This window comes from Hipposideros armiger, unplaced genomic scaffold (genome assembly GCF_001890085.2).
Source record: "Hipposideros armiger isolate ML-2016 unplaced genomic scaffold, ASM189008v1 scaffold_304, whole genome shotgun sequence".
Classification (NCBI taxonomy): domain Eukaryota; kingdom Metazoa; phylum Chordata; class Mammalia; order Chiroptera; family Hipposideridae; genus Hipposideros; species Hipposideros armiger.
The window spans coordinates 1,740,688-1,764,412 of record NW_017731654.1 but is presented as its reverse complement, the minus strand read 5'-3'; the positions used below and the strand labels follow the sequence as shown (position 1 = coordinate 1,764,412).

General features: G+C 52.4%; 1 protein-coding gene across 1 annotated transcript in view; it reads right to left on the bottom strand.

Annotated features, from left to right (window-relative positions):
* Positions 1-6,073: 6,073 nt before the first annotated feature.
* CAMKK1 (calcium/calmodulin dependent protein kinase kinase 1) overlaps positions 6,074-23,725 on the bottom strand; it is a 28,821-nt gene continuing 11,169 nt past the window's right edge. The window contains exons 8-16 of the mRNA XM_019659824.1: positions 23,072-23,093; positions 21,743-21,831; positions 18,307-18,506; positions 16,403-16,456; positions 15,590-15,663; positions 13,746-13,833; positions 13,395-13,523; positions 10,747-10,850; positions 6,074-8,142 (exon numbers count right to left, since the gene is read on the bottom strand). Coding sequence (XP_019515369.1) covers positions 8,070-8,142; positions 10,747-10,850; positions 13,395-13,523; positions 13,746-13,833; positions 15,590-15,663; positions 16,403-16,456; positions 18,307-18,506; positions 21,743-21,831; positions 23,072-23,093 — 833 coding nt within the window. The 3' untranslated portion in view covers positions 6,074-8,069. The remainder of the gene's footprint in view (positions 8,143-10,746; positions 10,851-13,394; positions 13,524-13,745; positions 13,834-15,589; positions 15,664-16,402; positions 16,457-18,306; positions 18,507-21,742; positions 21,832-23,071; positions 23,094-23,725) is intronic.

Here is a 23,725-nt window from a genome sequence, read left to right as displayed (position 1 = left end):
TTTGTTTCTAAATTTTGTTGAAATAAAAATGCAGATGAATCTTTCAAGCTCTAGGAATCGGCAATGACTCAGAGTAAGAAGCACATTGAAACAGCAAAGCGGGGCGCCACCGAAGACTAGTCAGTGTAGTTCTTTTTCCTGTTCTTTTTTCCTCTTTCCAAAGTCTGGATAATTTTTTATTAACAGAAGAAACCAGGAGAGTTTGGGACACTGGGACAAACTGGAGAGAGTTTCACCCAGGAAATGACCAAGTATCAGATGCAGCCACAAGTTTGCAGTGGAACTTGGCTTGGGTCTAGAGGTTTGTTGACCATTGGTGACCTTGATGAGACAATGTCCATGAAGGGGAAGGTAGACTGGAAGTGGAATTTGCAGAAGTGTGGACAACTCTTTTGAGAAGTTTGTGAAGAGGGAGGCTAGGGGACAAAGAGGATGTTAAAAGTCCTCTAAAAGATTCGTCTTTCTTAAAAGTTTCACTGAAATTGGCACTGCTTCTCCCTTCCAGGGAAGAGAGGAATAAATAATGGAGCCCTACCTCTCTGGGATAACAAAGGGAAAAGCCATTAAAAGGTAATATAAGCTCCTATCAAATGTTACTTGAGAACCGGTAACTTGGTCCATTGACCTGAGGTGATGCCCTGCTGATTCAAGCAGAGTTGTTCCTTGATGCAATTTTAAATTGGACACCCACACCCCCAGTTCATGACCTTGGAATATGTGCAGGTTGGTAATTAAGGAAAAGTTTCTACAGTTAAAGTAACGGTCATGAGGCAGCTGACCCTGATGCGGAAGGTGTATGCATCTATGCCCCCCAACCCCGACATAGCTAAATTCTTGAAAGACTGTCTTCCCTCACTTTCTCTATCTGACTTGACCACTCAGCATCATGGACACTGATGGCCACTCCCCAGTTCTTGAAATCACATACAATCTTCTATTATATGGTCACACTTGGTTTTCTTTTCACCTCCCAGGCTACGCCTGCTCTGGTGCCTTTTAGGGATCCTCCTCCTCCCCCAACATTAACAGTCCCCCAGGGCTCAATCCTGGACCCTCTTTCTTCTCACTCCATGCTCACCCCCTAAGCCATCTCATCACACCTATGGCTTCCTATTCCACTGCTATCCACAGCCTGAGGACCCCCACATCTTGGCCTCCTGTTCTCCCCTCTCCTCTAAGCTCCAGACCCATATGTCCAACTGCTTGTTGAACACCTTCCCTTGAATGTCTCAAGGCACCTCAGACTCAACTTGCCTAAGACTCAGAATCCTCCTTTCAAGCCAGGTCCGTTCCTGCATTCCCTGCCTCCCTGATCAGCACTGTAGTCAGTACAGGTGTGCAAGCCTGGAAGCGAGGAGCCACCCTTGACACTTTCCTCTCCCACCCCCATAGCCAGGCCATAGACAGTCTTGTCAATCTGACCTCCCACATATCCCTCATGCCCATCTACTTCTTTCCCTCCTTTCAGACATCATCCCTCAGCTTCTTTCCATCCCAGCCACCAACATATCACCTCTTGCCTGGACACTGCAGTGGCCTGCTCACTGGTTTTTCTGTTCTTCTGGTTTCTCCACTTCTATCCCTCCTCTACACTGTAGCCAGAGTGAGCTTTTCAGAACATTATCCAGCCCTGCCCTCCTCTTCAGCTTCATGCACTGCTCTCCTCCTCACTCCTGATATCACCACTTCAGTTCTTGGAAAGCACAGTGTCCCTTCTACCACAGGACCTTTGCACAAGCTAGTCTCTCTGCTTCGAGATTTCTTTCCTTCTCCTTGGCCTAGCTAGTTCTCTCTCAACCTCAGATCTCAGCTGGGGCTTCCCTTCCTTTGGGAAGCCTCCCCAACCACAACCAGAGAGCCACCACCACGAGCCTTTCCTATAGAGTGCCTACATCAATTAAAAAACCCCACATGTGTGCATGGCAACTTGGTTAATGTCTGTCTCCTGTGATGGACTGTGAGAGCCATAAAAGTAGGAACAATGCTGATTTAACTTAGTGTCTAACTCGGCACCTGGTTATAGAAAGCCCTGGACAAATATTGAAAGGATGAATGGATGGACGAATGGACATATCAAAAGAAAATGAGACCTTTTCCCAAATTAGATTTAGAAACATAAAGCACCAAATATACCCTCCCGCTCTTACCAAATTCTAGACCAGAGCTGTTCATGTTAACTCTCACTGTTCATTAAAATCATCTAGGTAAGGGCACATACTTGTAACTAGTAGATAAATAAGTCCTGGGGATCTAACACACGGTACAGTGATTATAGACAACAAAACTGCATTTTAAACAGTAAACTTGCTAAGAGACAGATCTTAATTGTGCCCACCACTAAAAGAAATGATACTTATGTGATGAGACAGAGGTGTTGGGTGTTAGCTAAGGCTACAATGGCAATCGTATTGCAACACAAATGTATCACATCAATATGTTGCACACCTTAAATTTATACAATGTTATATGTCAACTATATCTCAATTTAAAAAATAATTTTAAAGAATTGTAAACACATAGGAAGCTGAAAGGATTATATACTGTATGACTCCAACTATACAGCATTCCGAAAGAGGCAAAACTACAAAGATAGTAAAAAGACCAGGGGTTGTGGGGGTAAGAGTTAGGGGTTGGTGGGAATGGAGGGATGAATAGGTAGAGCACAGGGGAGTCTTAGGTCAGTGATCTAAGGTCATTATACATTTGCCAAAACTCATAGGATGTACAACACAAAGTGAACCCTAATGTAAACTGTGGACTTTCGTTAGTAATAATGTATCAATACCCATTTATCGGTTGTAACAAATGTATTACACTAATGCAAGATATTAATGGGGGAATGGGGAGGGCAGGAGGGTGGGCAGGAGAGGGGGTTGAGAGAGTATATGGAAACTTTCCACGTAATTTTTCTATAAATCTAAAACTGTTCCCAAAAATAAAGTCTATTAATTAAAAAACAAAAAATCCTGACACCCAGACTGCACCCCAGACCAATTAAATCAGGGTGGAGCCCAGGCATCAGGCTTTTTTAAAAGCTCCTTAGGAGATTCTAGGGTGTAACCAGGTTGATAACTACTGTTTAGACTGAATTAGGATGGGGCAGACCACAGCTGGGAGCCCTCTCGCAGCTTTGGGGTGGGTTTCCTGGGGAGGTGGTGGGTATTGGCACAGATTGCGTAAAAGGAGAGGAGAGCACCTAAGAGCAAGGGGATCCTCTCCTGTGAAAGCTCCCGCACCTTAAGGATGGTCCCCCGGACTCTGAAGACCAGATAAGGCCAGAGATATACAGGCCAGATAAGTAGCTTACTAGGGATTAGGTGGAGAGAATGGAGTCCCCAGAGGGAAAACTCTATTCTTATGATTCAGCTGACAGATGCTCTTCACCCTGGACTGGGTGTCCATGGCTTAATTGACCATCTTGCCCCTGGTTCCCTCCTCCATACCTGGCTGTGCCCTTTGGGGTCTCATACACATCCATTCCTCCAGGGAACAAAGTCTGGGTCCTCTCCCCCTCCAGGGTAGCTGCCAGTCGCCACCCAGGTTGGGCTGATCAGTTTGTCATTAGCCCATCCCAGCTTTGTAATCAGCGCCCCTGCCTTCCCCTGACCATGCCTAGGCCCTGAGCATCTCCAAGTCACCTCTTTCAGGAAGCCTTCCCTGGTCCACAGCCCCCGAGGCACCCTTGCCATGTGATCTGGTGTCTGGTCCATCTCCTACAAGACTGGAATCAGGGCCCAGGAATTGTAACCTTGCTCACTGGCTGAGTCACTTTCACAACTTGTATCTGCCCACTCCGTTCCACCATGATGAAGTGCAGTACAGCGAGTCCCTGCAGGCCAGGGCTCTGTTCTGCAGGTGAGATGGTGGACAGACCCCTCTCCAGGCCCTCCTGGTCTCCTCCTGGACCTCAGTTGTCCCCCAGGGCCCAGTAGCACTCACTATATGACTCTCCTGGCCTCCCTCAGCAGTCCCAGGCCGGCTTCCTTGCCCAAGGGGAGGCCGTGTGGGTGTGCCAGCCTGCGTGCATGGGTAAGGTGGGGGGATGACTCCGTAACCTGTGGGGAGTTTATATGGGTCCCAGTATGTGTCTGTGTGTCTCCCTGGGAAAATAGGCACCCTCAGGCCCTGACCATCCCTCCCTCCTCTCCCCCAGGGTGAGACCATATAGGATGGTAGTGGTTGGGGAGAGCAGGGAGTAGGCAAAGTGCCTGTGGGATCCAGAGCCCAAAGACATTCTCTTCGGGGAACCAGGGCCTCCCAGGGCAAACCTCGGGCTGCCCCCCAGCCTTCAGCTTGACACCCCTGGCCTGGGCTCCGCTCACCCATGTGGTTAGGTCTGGAAGTGCAGACTCTTGTTTCTGATTGGCTCAGATGTCCTTCTTTGTGGGTAGGATTCCGGATTTTCCTGGCCGCTGGTGTGGGAAGACCTGGGTGGGGTGGGTGGGCAGGAGGCCTGGGCGCTAGCCTGGCTCTTCCCTGACGGCTCTGTGACTCTGAGCCAGTTACTGATTCCTGGGCCTCAGTTTCCCTACCACAGTGTGCCTCCTAGAGTGGTTGTCCTCATGGGGAAAACGATATCATGGAAAATGATATTCAAAGCCTTTAGCATGATGATCTTGCCCGTCAGACGCAAGCTCAGGGTTTGGTGACCACCGCCTGGTCTGATGAACCAGAGGTTTTTCTGACTGTGGGATAGGCCTTGGAGGGAGGGATAACCTTGACAAGGAGAGGTAGAGATGGGGAAAGGCATGTCGTGGAGGAGTGGGTGTGCCTGAGAGCCGTGGGGAACGAGGAGTGAGGGGAGTGTGGGCGGGTGGCGCACGGGTCAGGAGAGCATCCTGAGAGGCCAGCAGGGTGGACGGCAGGAGCCTCAACGGGAGGCTGAGCACTGTAGGGAGCACAGAAGAGCTCTGAGAGGGGTGGGCACCCAAGGTCACCTTAGCAGCCGGTAAGAGGATGGATTGGAGTGCTGAGGACCAAGGCCAGAGGACCAGTGAGGAAGTGAGATGGTGGGGTCCCACATTGAGGGGTTGTAGTGGTAGGGAGGAAGTGGGAATAAGAACCGCTTATTAACTGGTCTTGGCTTTTGGGGAACTTCTGCCTGACTGCCAGCACCCCTGCTGGAGAGGACTTGTTTGGTGCAGCCCCTCATGGGACCTTCACAGGACAACTAGGAAGGCAGGAGCAGCTCTGGCCTCCATTGCTCAGATGGAAGAACTGATCACCACGCCAGGCAGCCTCTGGAGTGTGGTCCTGCTTGGTCTGCAGACTCACCCAGCTGGGAGCTCCACAGATAGACAAATACCTATCATACAGGACGTGCTGAGGCCATGGCCTATAAGTCTGGTTCCTGGCAGCCCCAGAGGCAGAAAATTCTTTTTATTTTCAGGGTCTCACTTGACGAGGACTTACTCTGTGCCAAGCACTGTGTCAGGTGCTTGGCACAAGGACTTCATTTACTTGACAAGAACTCCGAGGAGGTGCTGATGTTATCTGCATTCAATCGATCAGGAAACCGAGACTCCTCCAGTGACTTGCCGGGGTCATAGAGCTATTAAGTGGCAGAGCTTGGATTCAAGCTCAGGGCTGTCTGACCTCAGTGAGGAGTGTTTTCATCACGGCCACAGAGGGCCCTAGTATGAACAGGGAGCTGCAGGGTCCCAGAGGCCCGAGCCAGTGCCCAAGTCTGAGGGGTCACAAGGAGGACACAGGGCTCCTGTCACAGGGAGCCTGTGAGGCTCCACCAGGAGCTCTGCCCCAGGAGGAGTGGTGAAGGCTCCCAGAGACCAGACCTCGGCCTCCCTGGGTCCCTGTGAAAGAAGTGTTCCCTCTCAGGCAGCCCACTGGCTCCTAAACAGCCTATCCTTCAAGGAGGGGCCGCAGGACCTGCTCAGAAAACAGCCACATCCTGGTCTGTAGCCCTCCCCCTCCAGAGCCAGCCCCCTCCCTTCCTGTCCCTTCCCCCTAGAGCTCCTCTCACTGCTTCGACCCTTCTAGAAAAGCTAGCAAAGCCAGCTGGTCCAGCTGGTAAGCGAGAACACATATGCGGATGCAGAGAATGCACACAGAGTTTTGTTTTGTTGTTTTTTTTTTTTAACTCAAGAAAGGGCTTTTATTGGTTTTAACTCACTTCCTGGGAAGTTAATTTTTAAAACACTCTTATGGAGTTTGTTCATCCCTTGTGCTATATTTAGAAACAATGATGCCCATGCCCATCAAAACCCTCAGCGATGGAATGAGCCCCAATCCGGGTTCTGACCCAGGCAATGAAGCCAGGTCCACCTTGGAGCTCTGCGAGGACAGGTCCAGGGAATGTCGCCCCCCTTGAAACGCCCACCCTCCAGGCTCCAGTGCAGAGATGCTCAAGAAAACCTCGTGGATCTGTGACTGGCCTTCTATGAACTCTATAAAAGTGTTCTTAAAAACAGTACCGAGTTATTTTTTAAGCCCTGGGTTACAATGCCTTTAGTGGAGATGAGCCAGAGAGAAAGGTGGACCCATTGACAATGGGCTACATTCCGCTCACAGCCTTAAATAGACATAGAAACTATATTACAGATGCATGTGCCAGTGCAAGACATGCGAGTATGCTGTGTGCAGCAGATGGGCACGCACATGCGTATGTGCGTGGAGGCGTGACGTACACCCACAGGCACAGATGTGCAGGACGGGCACTCCTCCAGCCCAGCCTCCCTCTTCTTCTCAACACAAGTCCTCCTGCGATATGAAACCCACGCTGGTGACTGTAATCCCTTGTTTGGTCCACATTTTCAGGGGAGGTCTCTGAGTCCTGCTTTCTTTTCTTTGGGAAATCAATCTCTTGAGCATTTGATCAGTGAACACGAAGCTATCAAGTGATCCTGAAAAGAAGGTGACGTCTGCTCCAGCCCAGCCAGGTTGACACATGCTCCAGCGCTCCAGCTCTGAGGAGGTTCAATGGCGACTGTCCTGGGGGCGAGGCAGTGGTGGAAGGGTCCTCTCTCCAAGGCTGCCTGCCAGCATGCACACCCCACCAGGCCCTGCTTCTAGCGCGACCTCCAGCCTAGGCAGTTTGTCCTTCATGGTAGGAATGTGAGGGCAGCTTCTGGGGCCAGATGGGGAGGCCAGTGTAGGATAGGAGATGGGATTCCAGTTACTTCAGCATCTGCGAGGCCACAGCCCTGTGAGTCCAGAGTCGAAGTCAGCCCCTGGTCTCTCTTCTGCAGGCATGGCTCTGAGGAGCCACACAGGGAGGGAGTAAGGTGGGCAGGGAAGGGTTGGTGCTCCTGCTTCAGGCGTCTAGAAGCTCAGAGCTTTAATTCAGCCCATGCTCCAAATAGTGCCAAGTGTGAAACACAATCCGGGATGGTTAGTCCAGTTCACCTGACTGCCAATAATGATGGGGTGTGCTAGGAACAACCCAAAGCTGTAGGGGAGCTCATTCAACGTTCCCAAGTAGGGCTTCACACCCCATTCCCCCCATGTTAGAAATAAAAGTAAAAGACAACAAAAAAATGGATCTAATTTCTCCAAATATTGACCCCTGCCCAGGTGAGGCCCAAGAACACCCGTCAAGGGCTCAGAGTCTCCACACCAGTGTTCTCAGCAGACACACGCTCTGGCAGCACCCCGCTGAGGTGGGCAGAGTACGCCCCTCCATGTGCATGTGGCAGCTGAGCCAGGCCCGCCCAGCTCCCAGTGCAAGGTCTCTGCAGTGGTGGTAAGCGAGGCCTCCACCTGCCATTTTGGTTTCTTGCCTCCTGCCTCTGGGCCTTGCCAACAAGCCAAGTGGGGTTTCTAAGGCACCATGGGCACCTACCTTCCTCATAGCATGGGTCCCACCAAGAAGAGCCAGGATGAGGAGAAAGGCCTCAAGGGAGCCCTGTCCCCAAACCCCAGATGACACACACTCCAATCCTGTCCCTGGACACGCGTGGAGGTCATGCAGCACGACAGGGGAAGGGGAGCCAGGAGAAGGGCTGCAGTCCCCAGCCCCCTGCCCGCAGGGGCGGTTGTCGGCATGAGGGCCGTGGGCCTTTGGAGGCGCGGGATGAACGTGCTGCTGGGCGGCCCTGGGCGCATGCAAGGGCTCAGGACGCAGCCTCATCTTCTTGGACTCCGGGGAGCTCCGGGCTCTTGATCCCTTCACCACACCCATCTTTCCTGTTCAGGAGATACCAAGAGAAAAGGGACCTCAGGGGCCAGAAGATGCCCTAAGAAAGGACACACAGGCAATCATACACACCAGCTCTCACATCCCTCCTCACCTACTTCCCCAAGCTTGCCCTCTGCATTGTGGTCCTTTTCCCCAAATCTCAGCCCGCAGCCCTCTGTGCTCCCTATTGCCCAGGGGTGAAACCTAGATTTCCCATTCTGGCTTCCAGAACCTCTCACGATCTGACCCAGCCGACTTCCCTGCGTCCTCGAGTACCAGCCAGTTCACCAGACCTTCCATGTTGGCCCAGATCAGCCCCACAGTCCTGGGTAGAAGGGCTTTGGTTTTACATTTTTTCTTTGTCTTGTACACAGGGTAGACTCTTCTACCCATCAGTCTTAGGATTCTGTCATATAGTCAATAGATTTCTCTATCTGATTTTTCTCCTAAGACCTTTCTTTTAAAAATGACCAATGAGGGCCGGCCGAGTGGCGCGATGGTTAAGAACTCGCTTGGGATGCCAGAGGGCCCCGGTTCGGATCCCACATATGAGGGCCAGTGACACTGCCCTCCACAGCTAAGATGCTGAACAACAGCTCAACCTGGAGCTGGGCTGCCATGAGTCGCCGGCGACGGCGTAGGCTGCAGCCCCTGTGGCAGTGGGTTGCCATGGGCTACCGTGTGTAGCCAGCAGCCAGCGTGAGCGGCCAGCAGCCGCAGTGAGCGGCCGTCCAGAAGCCGGCGACTGATCTGCCTCGCCAGAGAAGAGCGCGATGATGGTGCCAACTTGGACCAGTGAAGCGACATCCTCCACAACTAGATTGAAGAACAAAACGACAGCAACTTGTCTGTTCCCCTTCCCCCAATTCCCCAGCACTGTTCCCATCCCCCTAATTCCCCAATAAAAATCTTTAAAAAAATAAAAAATAAAAAATAAAAAATAAAATAAAATAAAATAAAAATGACCAATGAACAGGTTTGGGTATCTTGAAATTTAGAATCAATCCTATTTAACTCTACTGTAGAGTTTCAACAATTATCCCAAAGTGTCCAAAAAAAAAAAAGCTGATCAAGGACAAATTTGGGACTTTATGATGAGGTAAAACCTGCTTTTCAAAATTAAACTTGGGTCACAGAATTATAGAATTTTATAGCTAGAAAGTAATAAGTCCAATTCTCTCACAGTCCAGACAAGGCAACTGGCCTGTCTCCCCACTAACATGTGTATAAAAGGACAATGATTGCCTAGGTCACTGTATTCTTGGTGGGCCAGCCCTGGGCCCGGTGTGGACGAGGTGCTGGTTGTGTCTTTAGCCTGTGACTGGTCTGTCCCACCACTAGGGGGCGCTGAGTCATGGGCACTGAGCTAGGGTGACCTAAGTCCAGGTTTACTGTCATGGTTTTGCCTATGTCTGTAGTCCTGGCATAGTTAGTAATAGCTACCTCTTTCACTCTGAAAAGTGGCTCCATTTCTGGATGCTAAATATGTGATCCCCTACACTAAGCCCAATTCCAGGATCGAGGCCAGCGGACCTAGAGGAGCCCAGGGAACCCTCTCCCCCAGCCCTGGCCACCTCACTAAAGAGACTGGGAATCAGAAGTAATATCAAGGCCTCTCCCAGGCCCCACCCCTCATTCCCCTTTGGCCAGAAAGTCTGTCAAGAGAAGGACAAGAGGTTAGTAGTATATGGACATCCTTAAGGGCAAGCAACCTCTGGCAGGGAGCAGACACCAGCTTGTCCACAAGGGTGGGACCGGGGACCTGGCACCTCTGAAAAGCCTACTAAAAGAGGGTGGCCTCACACAGAACCAACATCTAGGCCCCTGGACAGCACAAGTGAAAGTACTCCTTCCTGAGGCCGAGGTACCTGGACCATGTCCATCGCCCCCTCTCTGGGGAGCACACCTTTTCCACATAGTGGGCTGGAGACACAACGCCTGCTCCCTGCAGCTCCCTTCACAGATCAGAGGGAGGCAACCGACTTCCCAGGACCACGTGCAGATCCAGGAACCTCTCACGGCTTTCTGTCTGCAGGTCTGCACACCTTACTGGCATCCCAAACTGACTTTTATTTTAGTGGGAGAAGATGGACAAGCTGAGGATGAGGCTCTGAGAGGTTTGGAGAACTGCTTTTCTGACCTCCCCTAGCAGGTGGTGAAGGCACATGCCTGGTTCACAGTCGAGAGCCTTCAGCAAAGGGGGTTCCTCTTCCCTGGCTCAGTCAGCCAGCCTGTCCACGCTTACTTGCTGAACCAACGTTTACAAGAGTGCTGACTGGGCACTTGACCTCAGCAATGGCTGGAGGTAGCGTGAGCCACTCAGGAAAGCAGCTAGCACTGCCCCAGGCCAGGAAGGGTTGGCAGAAGTGCCCTCCCTCCACAGCTGAGCCATCTTCTATGAGGAGCAAACCTGAGGCCTGTCTGGAAACCTCTACCAGGCTGCCACGGGCTGAGGACAGAGGTGCAGACGGGCCCTACTCTGAGACCTGGCCGAGTCCCCAGGCTCCGGGCTCAGCCTTCACAGCCTGGGAACAGTGAGAGCTGAGGGATGTGCCACAGCCCCCACCCTGCTCCAGGGAGCACCCTGCAGGCCTCAGCCCACCAGTACTTACAACAGTAGGTTTCCTGGAGCAGACACGGATCGCTCTTCCCTCCGTGCTTGTGGCTCAAACGGGTTCCCAAAGGAACGCTTCCTCAGCATGGACTTAACCAGGATCTGGGGAGGACACGTCAGTGTGAGGAACACATACCCCTTCGCACCCAAACACACTGGTGGCCTCCACTTTGACTCCCTGGGGGGGCAGCTGCTAGGCAGGCCCTGCTGAGGCCCCCTTTCAAGCGGCAGAGAAAGAGTATTCCCAGCAGAGGAAACGACAAGAGCTTGGAGGGTGATGGCTGAGGGTGAATTCCGGGAATTGCGTCCCCGCAATTGGTGCATGCGGGGGCTGGGACGCCACGCTGAAAGCGGGGGTTTATCCTAAGGGCATGGGGAGTGCCATTAGGAAATGGCTTCTAGCTGAGGCGGGAAGGGTGGAGTGGAGGACAGGCAGCGCAGAGGGGGCTGCACAGCGGCCTGGGGGAGATGAGGGAGGGGCTGCTGGACCCTGGCTCTCTCACTTTGTCTGTCCTCCCACCACAAGGACAGGTCCATGCCCCTGCCCACATCCACACAAACTCACACACACATGCATAGCATAGGGGTGCATTCACTTGTTCATTCATTCATTCACTCATTCATTTAACCAACAACTTTTTATTGAGCGCCTACCATATGCCAGCCACTATTCTAGGCACAGGGGCCACACTGAGGCAAAAGTTCTTGCCCTCACGGAGCTTATATTCTAGTTGGAGGGAGAGGCAATAAATAAGTAAACTATATACCGTAATATATTGTTCAGTGGTAAAGGCTTAGGAGAAAAAAATAAAACAAGGGGGGGCCGCCCCAGTGGCTCAGTGGGTTAAGAGTTAGCTTGAGAGCGTGAACTCTGAGCAACACGGCTGCTGGTTCGATTCCCACATGGGCCAGTGATGCTGCACCCGAGCTGAGCTGCCACTGAGCTGACAACAGGTGGCAGGATGGCTCAGCTAGTGTAACAACAAGATTTCCTGTTCCATGGTGGGCAACGCCCGCCCACAACTAAGACTGAAGTCGGCACTTTGAGCTGAGCTGCCACCCAGATGGCTCAGTAGATAGAGCGTGCACTCTTAACAACAAGGCTGCCAGGTTTGACTTCCACATGAAATGGTGGCTATGCCCACCCGCAACAAAGATTGAACACAGCACCTTGAGCTTAGAGGCCACGAGCCGCCGACGGGAAGCCAGATGGTGACTGGCGCCCTCCACAACAAAGATTGAAGAACAACAACTTGGCTGGTCCCCTTCCCCAATTCCCCAACACTGTTCCCCTCCCCCAATTCCCCAATTTAAAATAAATAAATAAAATAAAATAAAATAAAAGCAAGGAGGATAGGTATGACAAGGAGGGGCTTGGAATTTTAGGGAAGGCTCATTTCTCACTGAGAAGGTGACTTTGGAGTCAAGACTTGAAGGGAGTGAGGAAGTGAGACCTGAGGATGGTTGGGCAGGAGCATCCTGGGAAGGGAAGAGAAGTGCAAAGGCCCTGGGGCAGCAGCTTACATGGCACATGGTTGGAGTCTAGCGAATGGAGGGAGGAGGGATTAGGTCAGCGGGGGACATGGGGACGGGCAGGCTGTGCAGGGTCTTGTGGCTCTTACTCTGAGTGATAGGGGAGCCTGAGTGAGCAGGGTCTGAGCTGCGAAGTGACATGATCAGGTCGCCAGGAGCACCCTGGTGTAACTGTAGTGGGGTGAGGGTGGAGGCGGGGGGGACAACTTGGGAGCCTATTCCAGTGCTTTAGGAAACAGGCGAAGGTGGCTGAGACCAGGGAAGGGGCCATAGGGACCCTGTGGGAACTGACTGGTCCCAGGGACCCCACAGAGCCCTGGAGCGCTACAGGAACAGGCAGGACTTTAGCCACCTGGCCTAGCGGGGCCTGGACCCAGCAGAGAAGGATGAAGTTCACAGGCCTGACCTACCCACAGCACGGCCCAGCTCCCTCCCCTGGCCTTGTGCACAATCTGACTCGGCACAGGGTGGGCCATGGTTCTCAGTGTCCCCAAACCCCCAAATGGCCACCAGGGGCTACTGTAATAACTTCCAGTGTTAATATGGAAGATGTCCTGAGGAAGATGAGAAAAACCAAAATGGGAGAGGAGAATGAAGGAGCATTCAGGCGGTGCCTAAGTGACAGATAGCGGGGCTCTGGGGACACTTCTCCAATGCAAAGGTTTCCTAGGCCTTTTCACTGTCATGTCCTTGGCACCTAACACAGTGCCTGGAAAATAGCAGAAGTTCAACAAGTGGAAGAAGGAAAGAAGGGAAGGAGGGAAGGAAAGAGGGAAGAAGAGGGGAAAGAATGCAGGGAAGGAGGGAGGAAGAAAATGCTTCTCCAGCAATGGTGAAAGCTGACACTCAGTGAGGGGCAGGATGTTTTTTTAAATCATTCACGCTCCTCACCAGGTCTCCTGCTCTCCCTATCACAAGGCTGAATAATGTGGCCTTTTTCTCCACGGGCCTCTGGCAGAACAGTGGCCTCAGCAGCCCAGCATCAACACTGGCTAACTAGGGGGCGCCTTCTGAACCCACCCCCCCCAGAGCCCAGCACAGAGCAAGTCTCAGGCAATGGCCACGCCCTCCTCAGGCCCTCCCCAGGACAAGGACAAGGCCACGCCCTCTTACCACTGTGGTCCAGCTGGGGATGAGCTTGACAGAGTTCTTCACCTCCTCCTCAGTCACTTCCACCACGCTGCAGTGCTCCTCCTCCGAGGGAAGGGGATCCTCCCCATTCTTGGTCACCCAGGGGTGCAGCTGCAGAGTTGAGGGCAGGGAGGGGTCAGGGACACAGGCAGAGAGATACCCAGTCAGCAAGGGACCACAGGCATTCCACCAGCAATCGCCGTGGAGCCCAAAGCCTGCAAACCTCAAACCCAAACCCAATACACATGTCCTGGGGCAGGGCTCTACAGGAGACACTGAGGCCTGCTTGCTATGTCCCAGCCCAGCCTAGCCTAAGACCTCTAGGTCCCCCACCTTGATGTCTGGCACCCCAATTCTTGTTTCTGGATTCTTGTCTAGCATCTTCAGAATTAGGTCCTTGAGCTCCTCACTGACCTTTGGCCTAAAGAGGGGAAGGAAGAAGATGGGGGAGAGACAGTTGATGAAGATCCTTTCGTTCCCATCTCTCCCCCTCAACCCCTGATCTGGGGGTTCCCTGATTAGCACCCCAGGACAGAGACACCCAACCCTCATTTCTTAGAAAGCAGACGGTACACCCCCAGGTTGGAAAGAGAGACTTTCAGAACAAGTATATGGATGTCCTTCTCTCCTGAGTAGAAAGTGAAGCAGTCTCCCTCAGGAGGCAGAGGCCACAAAGAGTTCCTGGGGGGGGCGGACAGTCCTCTGGGTATCAGAGATGGTGAGGATAATGTGAGAAGAATCGCTTTATGGGACACCAGTGGCCTTCACTCCCACTCACCATCTTATCCTCTCCCTAACCTGGGAGGGAGCCAGGGAAGAGTGTCACTTGACAGGAGGAAACCGAGGCCCAGAGAGGTGAGTGGGTTAGCATATTACTACCCAGAAAAGTGAGGGCAGGGAGGAGAGGCTTGGGGTGGGGGACCAGGACCCTCAGCCCCACATTAGCCTGGACTGTCTCTGCCCAAACTCCAGGCTTCTTGGCTATCAACATTCTCGGGGAGCCCATCCCTCCAAGCCTGTGGAAGAGGAATCCACTCTTTGGACTGCTAGCCTTGGCTCCCTCTCTTGTCCTACATACTGAGTCCCTTTTAAAATGCCTGGGCGAGGAAGAAAGAAAGCTCTGGCAGGGGGTCCTTCAGAAGAAAAGGAAGGGAGATCGGCAATTACAGGAAGGGACGGATCCAGATGGCTAGTGTGGCAGGCGAGGGACGATGTGGCAGCAGAACGCAGAGGTCCTGGAATGCCAGGGCCAGAGCATGGCCTCTTCCTGTGGGCTTTGGGAAGCCTCAGAAAAACTTGAAATAGGAGATATGGTGATATTTGTTGTGCTTTCTCAGGGTCAACCTGGCCTGCCTGTGGTGGCTGGACTGGGTGGAGGCTGGCAGCAGGAAGACTAGGGAGGAGGTGGCTAGGTAAGGGTGAGGTGAGTGAGGCAGGTGCACAGGTGGCAGTGGAGCCAAGAGATACGTAAGAGGTGGACTCGAGAGGACTTGGGGACCAGACAGGAAATGGGCATTAGGGAGCAGGAGTCACTGAGGACAATACCCAGGTTGGTTTGTGACCTGCCCTGGGCACTTTGAGCAGATAGCAGAAGGGCCCTGAAAAATTGAGGAGCCACAATAGCCAACATCAGAATCAGAAGAACTAGGTAAGCAGGAAGCCGCCTTTACATAGTCCCTTTGGGCTCAGAGACCTCAGCCACAAAGAAAGGGGGAGGAAGAGGGAGTGGCTTCAAATCCTAGACCCACTGATAATGCTCCTCTGAGCCTCCACTTTTCTATCTGTGAAATGGGGGAGCACACTGGCATCTTGAAGCCACAGAAGGTGGGGGGAAGCTGGAGGTCCCCCATGGCTCCAGGGTCTCAGTGGGATTGGTGCCACTGCCCCCATGGAGGCCTTCAGTGTAGGAGCAGTGTGAATATGGGATGTGGGTCATACCCGCCCAACTCCTGGCCTCAGAGCTCCATCTGCACAATGAGACCCATGTGACCCAGTTGTCTCAGGAACCCCGCTCTACAGTCTCAGCCCTCCATCTGCTCAGGGGCCCCCTCCCAGGGAACAGCACCCCCACCTCCAGATCTGCAGGAGGGGGCGGGGCCTTCAAAGGGCAACAGCCCTGCTAAAACGTAGACACGCCTCCCTGGTGTGGGCAGGAGCCCCCTTGGTGGGCAACTCACTCGTCGGGAAACACCACGGCCTCGTTCTTGATCTTCTTGTGCAGGGCCAGGATGTACTCGTCAATGAATGGGCACTGAGGGTAGAGAAGCAGACAGAGGATGCTGGCCCGGGGCCCAACCTATGCTAGGAGACTGGTCCCATCTCTCTGGGGCGGAGGGGAAACTCTGGGGCTCTTCATTAGACGGGAGGGGCCTCATCTAATTTGTTCAGGATCTGACACACAGCACTGCTCAACAAACGCTGACTGAACCAATAAGTCCCTGAGAGAACCATAAGTGGGTGTGCCCACCGGCATTACAGCCACCTGCGGAAGGGCCTCCACTCCCAGGGCCTCGAATTTGGGAACATGTTCACTGAGATTCCCTCCTGCCCCTCAGGGCGGTCACTGGAGCGGGAGCACATGCGGATGGGGATCTCGGCCAAGTCAGTGTCGGGGGTCCCCAAGGCCCAGCCTGACCTAGAGCAGGAATCAAGGGCAGTTTATTGATGGAATGAATGGCTGCATAAATGTGTGAATGAATAAATGGCCTCAAGGAACAGAAGGACAGGGAGCACTCTGGCTGGAGAGGTGGTGACACCGCCATCTACACCTCTCCTCGGGATGTCTGCTGTCCCAGGACCCTTTCTCATGAATCCTCTCCCAAGGGAACAAGAAAAAAACAGAAAAAGCCTCTTTTCCCTCAGTCTTCTCTGAGCCAGATGACCGCTCCCAAAATTTACGTTCCTTTAGGACACAAAGGAAGGGCCTGGCCCTGGCATTCATCCTGGTTCAGCTGTGCCTAGCCCACAGTGCCAGCCCACCCAGCACTCACCTTCCCATAGATGAAGCAGTACAACGTGACCCCAGTGGCCCACACATCCAAGGCCTAGAAAGAAAACAACTCGTATCAGTTCCCCAAAAGGAACCAACACGCCTTGCCCACCAAGTTCCAGTGGGCTGTGGGAGAAGGCATGCAGGGGACCACCTTCCTCAACCACGTATTCACTCAACAAACACTCCCAGGCCTCTGCTCTAAGCTCAGCTGTGTGCTGAGCACTGGGGCCAGGACAGCACCCCTGCCCTTCAGGGATGCCAAGTCTCCTTGGAACAAGCCTAAACAGATCCGCTTCCAACTCAACAGGTATAAAACTCCCTTAATTTCAGGGTCACATTTGCTGTACCCATCATACAGATGTAACCTGGAAATGAATATTGAACTTACACTCACTAAACCGGTTTGTCATTCCCTTTCCTAATGATCCACTGGCGAGGCCACCATCTTCCTTTCTGACCCCAGAAAACAGCCCCTGCCCACACCAAGGCCCTGGCCCTTGGCCACCTCCCCAATTCCTCCCAGTTCCCACATGCTCGGGTTCTAACATGTGCTCTTGCTACATTTTCCCTTCTGGAACCCCACCTCCTCTCCTGGGATCACTTTTCTCTCTTATGCAAATGAGTCTCAAATCTCTACCTAAATATTCCAGCCAAAGATGCCTTATCTGAATCCAATCGGGGAACTCCAGACAAACACAAACTGACATCATTCTACCAGATAACAGGCCTGTTCTCCAAAATGTCAAGGTCTGGAAGGAGAGGCCAAAAAACTCCTCCATATTCAAGGACAGCAAAGAGAAGTGACAAGTGAACTCAGGGACGGACCCTGGATCGGAGCCCGAACCAAAACAAGACAAGGCTTTAAGGACAGAATCAGAACAACTGATGAAATCTGAATAAGGCTGATTAGATAACAGTCTTTTTATCAATGATACATTTCCTAATTTTGATAACTGTACTGAGGTTATATAAGACAATGTCCTTGTTCTTAGAAAATATCCACTAAAGTAGTTAATGACAAAGGGGGATAATGTCTCCAACTTAACTCTCAAGTGGTTCAGAAAAATGTCGTATGCATACACATACACATAGGGAGAGATGGTAAAAAGGCAAATGGGACAAAATGTCAATAATTGGTGAAGCTGGGTAAAAATATATATATGGGAGTTTTTGTATTATTCTTGCAATTTTTCTGTAAATTTGGAATTACGTCAAAGTTAAGTTTTAAAAAAATCTCTGTCTACATCCCTGCATCTTTCTTCAGCTCTACACCCGCACACAAGCTCAGATGCCTCTTGACCGTTGCCTCTTTGGCAGGGCACAGTTGGGCAGCCAGCATGCCACAGGTGAGAGCTGGCATGTGCGGCCCCTGCTCAGAAAGCTCCGCCCACTGCCTCTGTCACTTAGGACAAAGCCCCAGCTTCCAGCCTTAACGCTGCCCAAGCCCCACTGTGCCACTACCCTGTGCCCCTTCTGTTCTCCTACATGTTGTCCGGGCTCCATCTCCTGCTCCAAGCCTCCCCATTTTTCAAAGCCTAGTTGAAACCCTGCCATGTCCAAGAAACCTGTCCCCCCAGACATGAGCTCTCCTGCCCTTTTCACCATCTCCAGAAGGGCAGGCAGCTGGGCTGTCTGAGCTCTGTCTGTTCCACAGCCCAGAGCCGCTGGCAGGAAATATCTGCAGGGGAGACTTGGGGTAATTTTGCTGAAAAATGAGAGGAGGTCAAAGTGGGGGATTTTGTCAGACTCTAGGAAGAGGCAAACACGAAGGAGGGGACCACGTTTAGTATTCACTCCCGAGACACAATGACCCTGGCATCCTCAGGTTGGAAATGAGGCCTCGCTGCAAGCTATGCCGCCCCTTCACCTGAACCCCAACCCGGCCCGGGCCCTGGAAGCCACCTTCCCGCTGAAGCTCTGGCCAGAATCAGAAATGGCCTCAGGGGCCATGAATGCTGGGGTCCCGGCCGTGCTGGACAGCTGAGCATCGTTTCCCTCAAACTGGTTGCTGACGCCGAAGTCGGCAATCTTCACGTGCCCGTCGTCCCCCAGGAGCAAGTTGGATGGCTTGATGTCCCTGTGGATGATCTTCTGGTAGTGCACTGCAGAGAGAGGCAGCTGGAGCACTGGCCGGGGGGACCACTGCCCAGAACCCCACCCCTGCTCTTGCCTGGCCAGGGTAGCCCGTCTCAAATTTCAGGTGAGAAGGAACCCCCACACACACTCCTCTCATAAGGACCTCAGAAGAGGACTGCAGGGTCCCCTGCTCCGCCCTGCAGTGAAGACACCGAGGCCAGCCCAGGTCGTGAGCAGCGAGACAGGACTGGACTCTTAGGAGTCTTTGGGCTCCAAGTCCAGGGCTCTCTCCATGCCAATCAAGGCACCTGTTGCTGGGGCAGGTCAGAAGAAACTCGGGGAGGGGGGTTCTCCATAGGCCATCTCTGGCTATCTGCAGGCCCAAAGCCCATCCAAACCTTTCCCCAGTCCCATTCCCCACCCATCCTGGTCAGAGATGTTCCTGCTCTCTGGACTTAGTGTGGGAGTGTGGGGTATCCTGCAGCGGTACTGCCTCAGTCCTAAGGACTCTGGGCTGAAGATGATTCAGAGAGAGAGGGCTTGGGACTGTTGGGATGAACATGGCTGGGGAAGGGTCAGCCTCGTCTAGTAGGCAGGGGGCTCAACCTGCTTTCTGGGGCCAGCACTGCTGGGAAGAGGCGGGCAGCTCAGGCTGAGAGAAGGCACTGACCCCACCCCACTGCCATCCACTAGGGCTCCCCCCTCAGCAAATACCTTCCTCCGGACTGATAGACCCCAGGATGTTGGAGGGGGAAGAGAGATAGAAAGGGAAGCAGGAGAGGGAAGATAAGGAGGGAAGGAAAGCTGGGGGCCAAGAGAGTGAGTTATATAACAACAAAACCAAGAGGAGGGCGAGAGGTTAGTACATGAACATCCTTAAGGGAAAGCAACCTCTGGCAGGGAGCAGACACCAGCTTGTCCTATAGTGATTGCTTGTGTACCAGGCACACACAAGGGATTAGGCACACACCCACCAGAGCACAGGGGCTCAAGGGGCTGTGCATTTGACCATGGCAAGTGGCCTCAAATTCTTATCTCAAACCCTGGCCTCTCCCTTGAACTCCGGGCTCTTTATCCACGTGGATATCCAGTAGACATCTCAGTATATGTCTCAATAGTTCTCAATAACACGTCTAATTCAGAACTTGATTTCTCTGTCTGCAATCTCCATCACCACCACCACCAGACAAACCAAACAGAATAAACCCTGCTCCTCCTCTAGTCTTTCTCTTTTGGTTAATGGCATATTACCATTTGCTCGGGTTTCTCTCTCAGACCCCACATCCAATTCACCAGCAAGTCCTGCGGGCTCAGCCACTAAGATATATCCCAGATATGGCTGCTTCTCACACCTGCAGTGCTGCACTTGCCCCATCTGTAAGAATCAGGTCTGGACTCTTAACCACAGGGACTGCCCTGGGCAGCCTCGATGCCCCCTTAGAGAGACCAGAATGACATGGCAGGTGGGTCTTCAGCACTGGGTGCCTCCATTCATCTACCAGTCTAGCCCCTGGTGCTCACCAATCCATCCCAGGAAGCCCTCCACTGTGATTAGCTGGGTCTTGATAAGGATTTATCCAAGAGTCAGATGGGATTAGCTTGGGCTTTTTTTTGTGGGGGGGGAGTGAAAGGGTGGAATAGAAGATGGGAGATAACAGACCCTCAAGTGAGGAGAAGGTCCCAGGACAGGAAGGGGGTGGAGGTCAAGCTGGTACAGGGTGGTGCCCACCGTTGACCACACCAAGGGTGAAATGCCCCCTTCCTATACCGCTAGGCTCCCGCTAGGGACTTTCTGCAAAGCCGTCCTCCCTTTGTGACTCAGTTTCTCCATATGAACAAAGAGAATATTAATCTGAGGGCATTGGAGGGGCTCAAATGAGCTAAAAACAGTCCTGGTTCCTGTCATCTCACCAGGGCTCTTATCCTATTCCCTTAGGGCAACAATACGCTCCTGATAAACCAAGCTAAGATTTTAGAGAGACGGGCCCTACTCCTGCGCCCCAAACCAGGCAGGAAGCCCAGGTGCCTGGGGGCCCTCCTCATCACCAGGACTAGCCACCCCACCTCCTTCCTATCTCCTCCCCACGCCACTGTCCTAATCCAGGTCTTACCATCTGTCACTTGGGCTCTAGAATCAGCCTCCTCCCTAACCAGCTGGCCACCTCTTGCCCTCTATCCAGCCACCACACAGCTGCCAGACAGAGCTTTCTAAGATGCAAATCCTATCATGCCCCTCTCCTGCTCAAAGCCCTCGGGTGTTCATATGCTGACAGGATGAATCATGAAAGTCTGCTGTGGAGGCATTCCCAGCCCTCAAGGTGTGGCCTTAATAGCATTTCCGCTATTGTTTTTCACTACACCCTCCTACCCCCCTCATGCTTCAACAAGACTGAACTTCTCCCCTTTCTTAAATAATACATGCCCACTCCCCTCTGTGCCTCTGCGATGCAGTTCTCTCTGCCTGCTGTACTCTCTCTCCCTCATCCCTCAAGCCTGACCAACGAACTCCTACTTATCCCTCAGGACCCTGGCCACAAGCAGCCTCCTCTGGGAAGCCTCCCTTGGCCCCTCAGTGCTCTGACAGCCCCCGTGCCTCCGGAGCCTGGGCAGGCACTGCACTATATCATCTGCTTGCTTAGATGCCTGTCCCTCCTACTAGGCTGTGAGATCCTTGAGGTCACATCTGGGTCCTTGTCACCTCCCTGCCCTGAGCCACCACTTAGTAGGCACTCATAAATGAATGAATGAAATGAATATATGAGTAAATAAAGGAATTTCATAGACAGAGGCTAAGCTAACACTCTCCCTCCTGAACTAACATCATCTTAGGGCCCCTCACAGTAAACCCACCCTGCCACCACCCACAGGCTCCAGGACAGGACAGGCTCTCAAGCAGCTGGACAAAATCTCTCCCTTCCCACATCCCTTGAGGCCCTGTAGAGAGGCTAAGCTTGGCTAAGACCTCAGCAGAGGAGAGATATAAACAGAACACGCAAGGCGCAGAATGACTTAATGGTGACCGGGCACTGTGAAGGACCTGGGCAAGCCAGACGAAAGTCGCCGCCATCCCCTTGGTCTTTCTTTTCAGGTTTTGGCCCAGCCCACAGGTCCATGCTCCCGCCCTCAGCTGAAGCTGATTGGCAGATCAGCGCTGACTGACAGGAACTGCTCAGAGCCTACTCACCCTGGGCTCTCGCCCTCTGGTGTCCCCCTACGCTGTCCCCCGTCCCCAATCCCAGGGGGCAAGCAGCCCCTCACTCACAGTACTCAAGTCCCAGGATGATGTCCCGCAGGTAGAGGCGAGCTTGCTCCTCCGGAAAGGGCTTGTCGCAAGGCACCTCCATGACCGGCCTACGGGGAAGGAGGGGAGAAGGGATTTGCAGCTGAATTAGGTTGAATAAAAGCAGACAGCAGGTGAAGGCGAACAGGGGCTGGGTCCTGTTCTTGGGACCTCCCAGGAGCCCCCTATGCTTAAGTGGGTCCTGAGAACCCAAGATAATTAGCTTTTTCTCCATTAAAATGAAAATTTAAAAACACACATTGACACAAATATCCATTTACAATCATTATAATTTCAAACTAGCTTTATCTTCATTTCTGGCTCGATATTACTTCTTCTAAGTACTTAATTATGTATAATCAAACAGCTGCAAAGATGCCATTTGGAGCCGTGGTTTTCAAACTAGGTCCAGACCTAACTAACAGAGCGTCATGAAATCAATTTCGTGGGTGGCTACTGCTTTTTTTCTAATGAAGTAGAATATATCAGAGTATATCATATGTAATAAGGATACGTGCTGTTTTATAAAACTTTGGTTTCAGTGACAGATATAGATGGCAACATAAAACATATTTCTCACTTTGAATGGAGGTCAAAAATATTTGAAAGCCCCTGAGTTTCAAAGGGACACCACTGCCTGCCCCCACCCCCATACAGGTCATTAGGAAGTCCCCCAGCAGAGAGACAAGCCACAGCCTGTATTTAAGGCCTTGGCAGTTAGGGCTTCTGGTCCACCCAGGCCCAAGCCCATTACTCCATGTCTGCTTCTTTGCAAACACCCTGAGAAGGCCAAATAAGGCAGACATGATTTAGAACCCCAGGTTTCATCAGCGACGTGCTGTATGATGTTGGGCAAGGCACTTACCCCCTGTGAACCTCAGCTTCCCCTCTTGTAAATGGAAGGGACTGGAGTCCCACCCTTCCAACTCACAAACTTGTAAAGCTGAACTAACTCTTCGTGATTCGAATACAGGTAAGAATTGAGTCCCAGCTCTACATTTTCACTTGAGAAACACTCCTTTTTCCTTCGTCTCCTCCATCAAAATCCTCTTTCCAGTTCTTCAAGGCCTGGTTCAAAACCCACACCCTGTTCCAGAAGCCTCCCTGGCTATTCAGCCTCCCTGGCCCCCATCAGCCTTCCAAGAATCGTCCTCTTGGTCTCTTGTTTCCTCCCAGACCAGAGATCCCCAAGGGCAGGGCCTGGGCCTCAGCTATCTCCTAGAATAGCTGACCCTAGGACTAGGGACACAGGGAGGGAGAGAGGAAGGCCTGGATGAGACTTGACCTGCCTGATTGGGATGGGGAACTCACCCCTTTCTCAGGAGGTCAAACACTGAAAGAAAAGAGAAGAAAAGAAGGTAAGATGCAGCCAGGCTGGCAGAGCAGGGGATGCCAAGGTCCCTCCCTGTTCTGGAGGGTGGGAGTGGGGTAGGCATCCAGGCATACTTGACAGGACAGGGGTCCCATGGCATCAGAGGAGGTAAATGGGCGAGAATGGGGTCGCCTATGGACCTGCCTCATCTAATTCACCGTGAACCCCTTTTATGAGGTAGAGGTGGGGTAAGTGAGGCTCAGGGAAGGGGCAGGAATTTTCCTAAAGGTTATAGCAGATAGGCAAGTAGGAGAGGGAGTGGAGACTAAAGCCTTGGCCTCTAATTTGTATACCAGCGTCCTTCTGCCCCTTTTTCTGAGGGCCTCGAAGCCAGGCCATGAATCAGGCACCACAAACTTAATTTAACATTAATATTAATATTAACAATAATGGCTGTTATTGTTAATGTGACTTGCATATAGTAACACATTTACTCCTCACATCAGCCCTACGAGGTAGATACCGTTGTTATCCCAATTTTACAGGTGAGGAAACTGAGGCACAGAGCTATCAGACAGGGTCTGGGAACCCACAGTACATAGCCTGCTTCCTGTATCTACTTGACCCGTTGTCTCTCTGATCAGCAGAGGCGG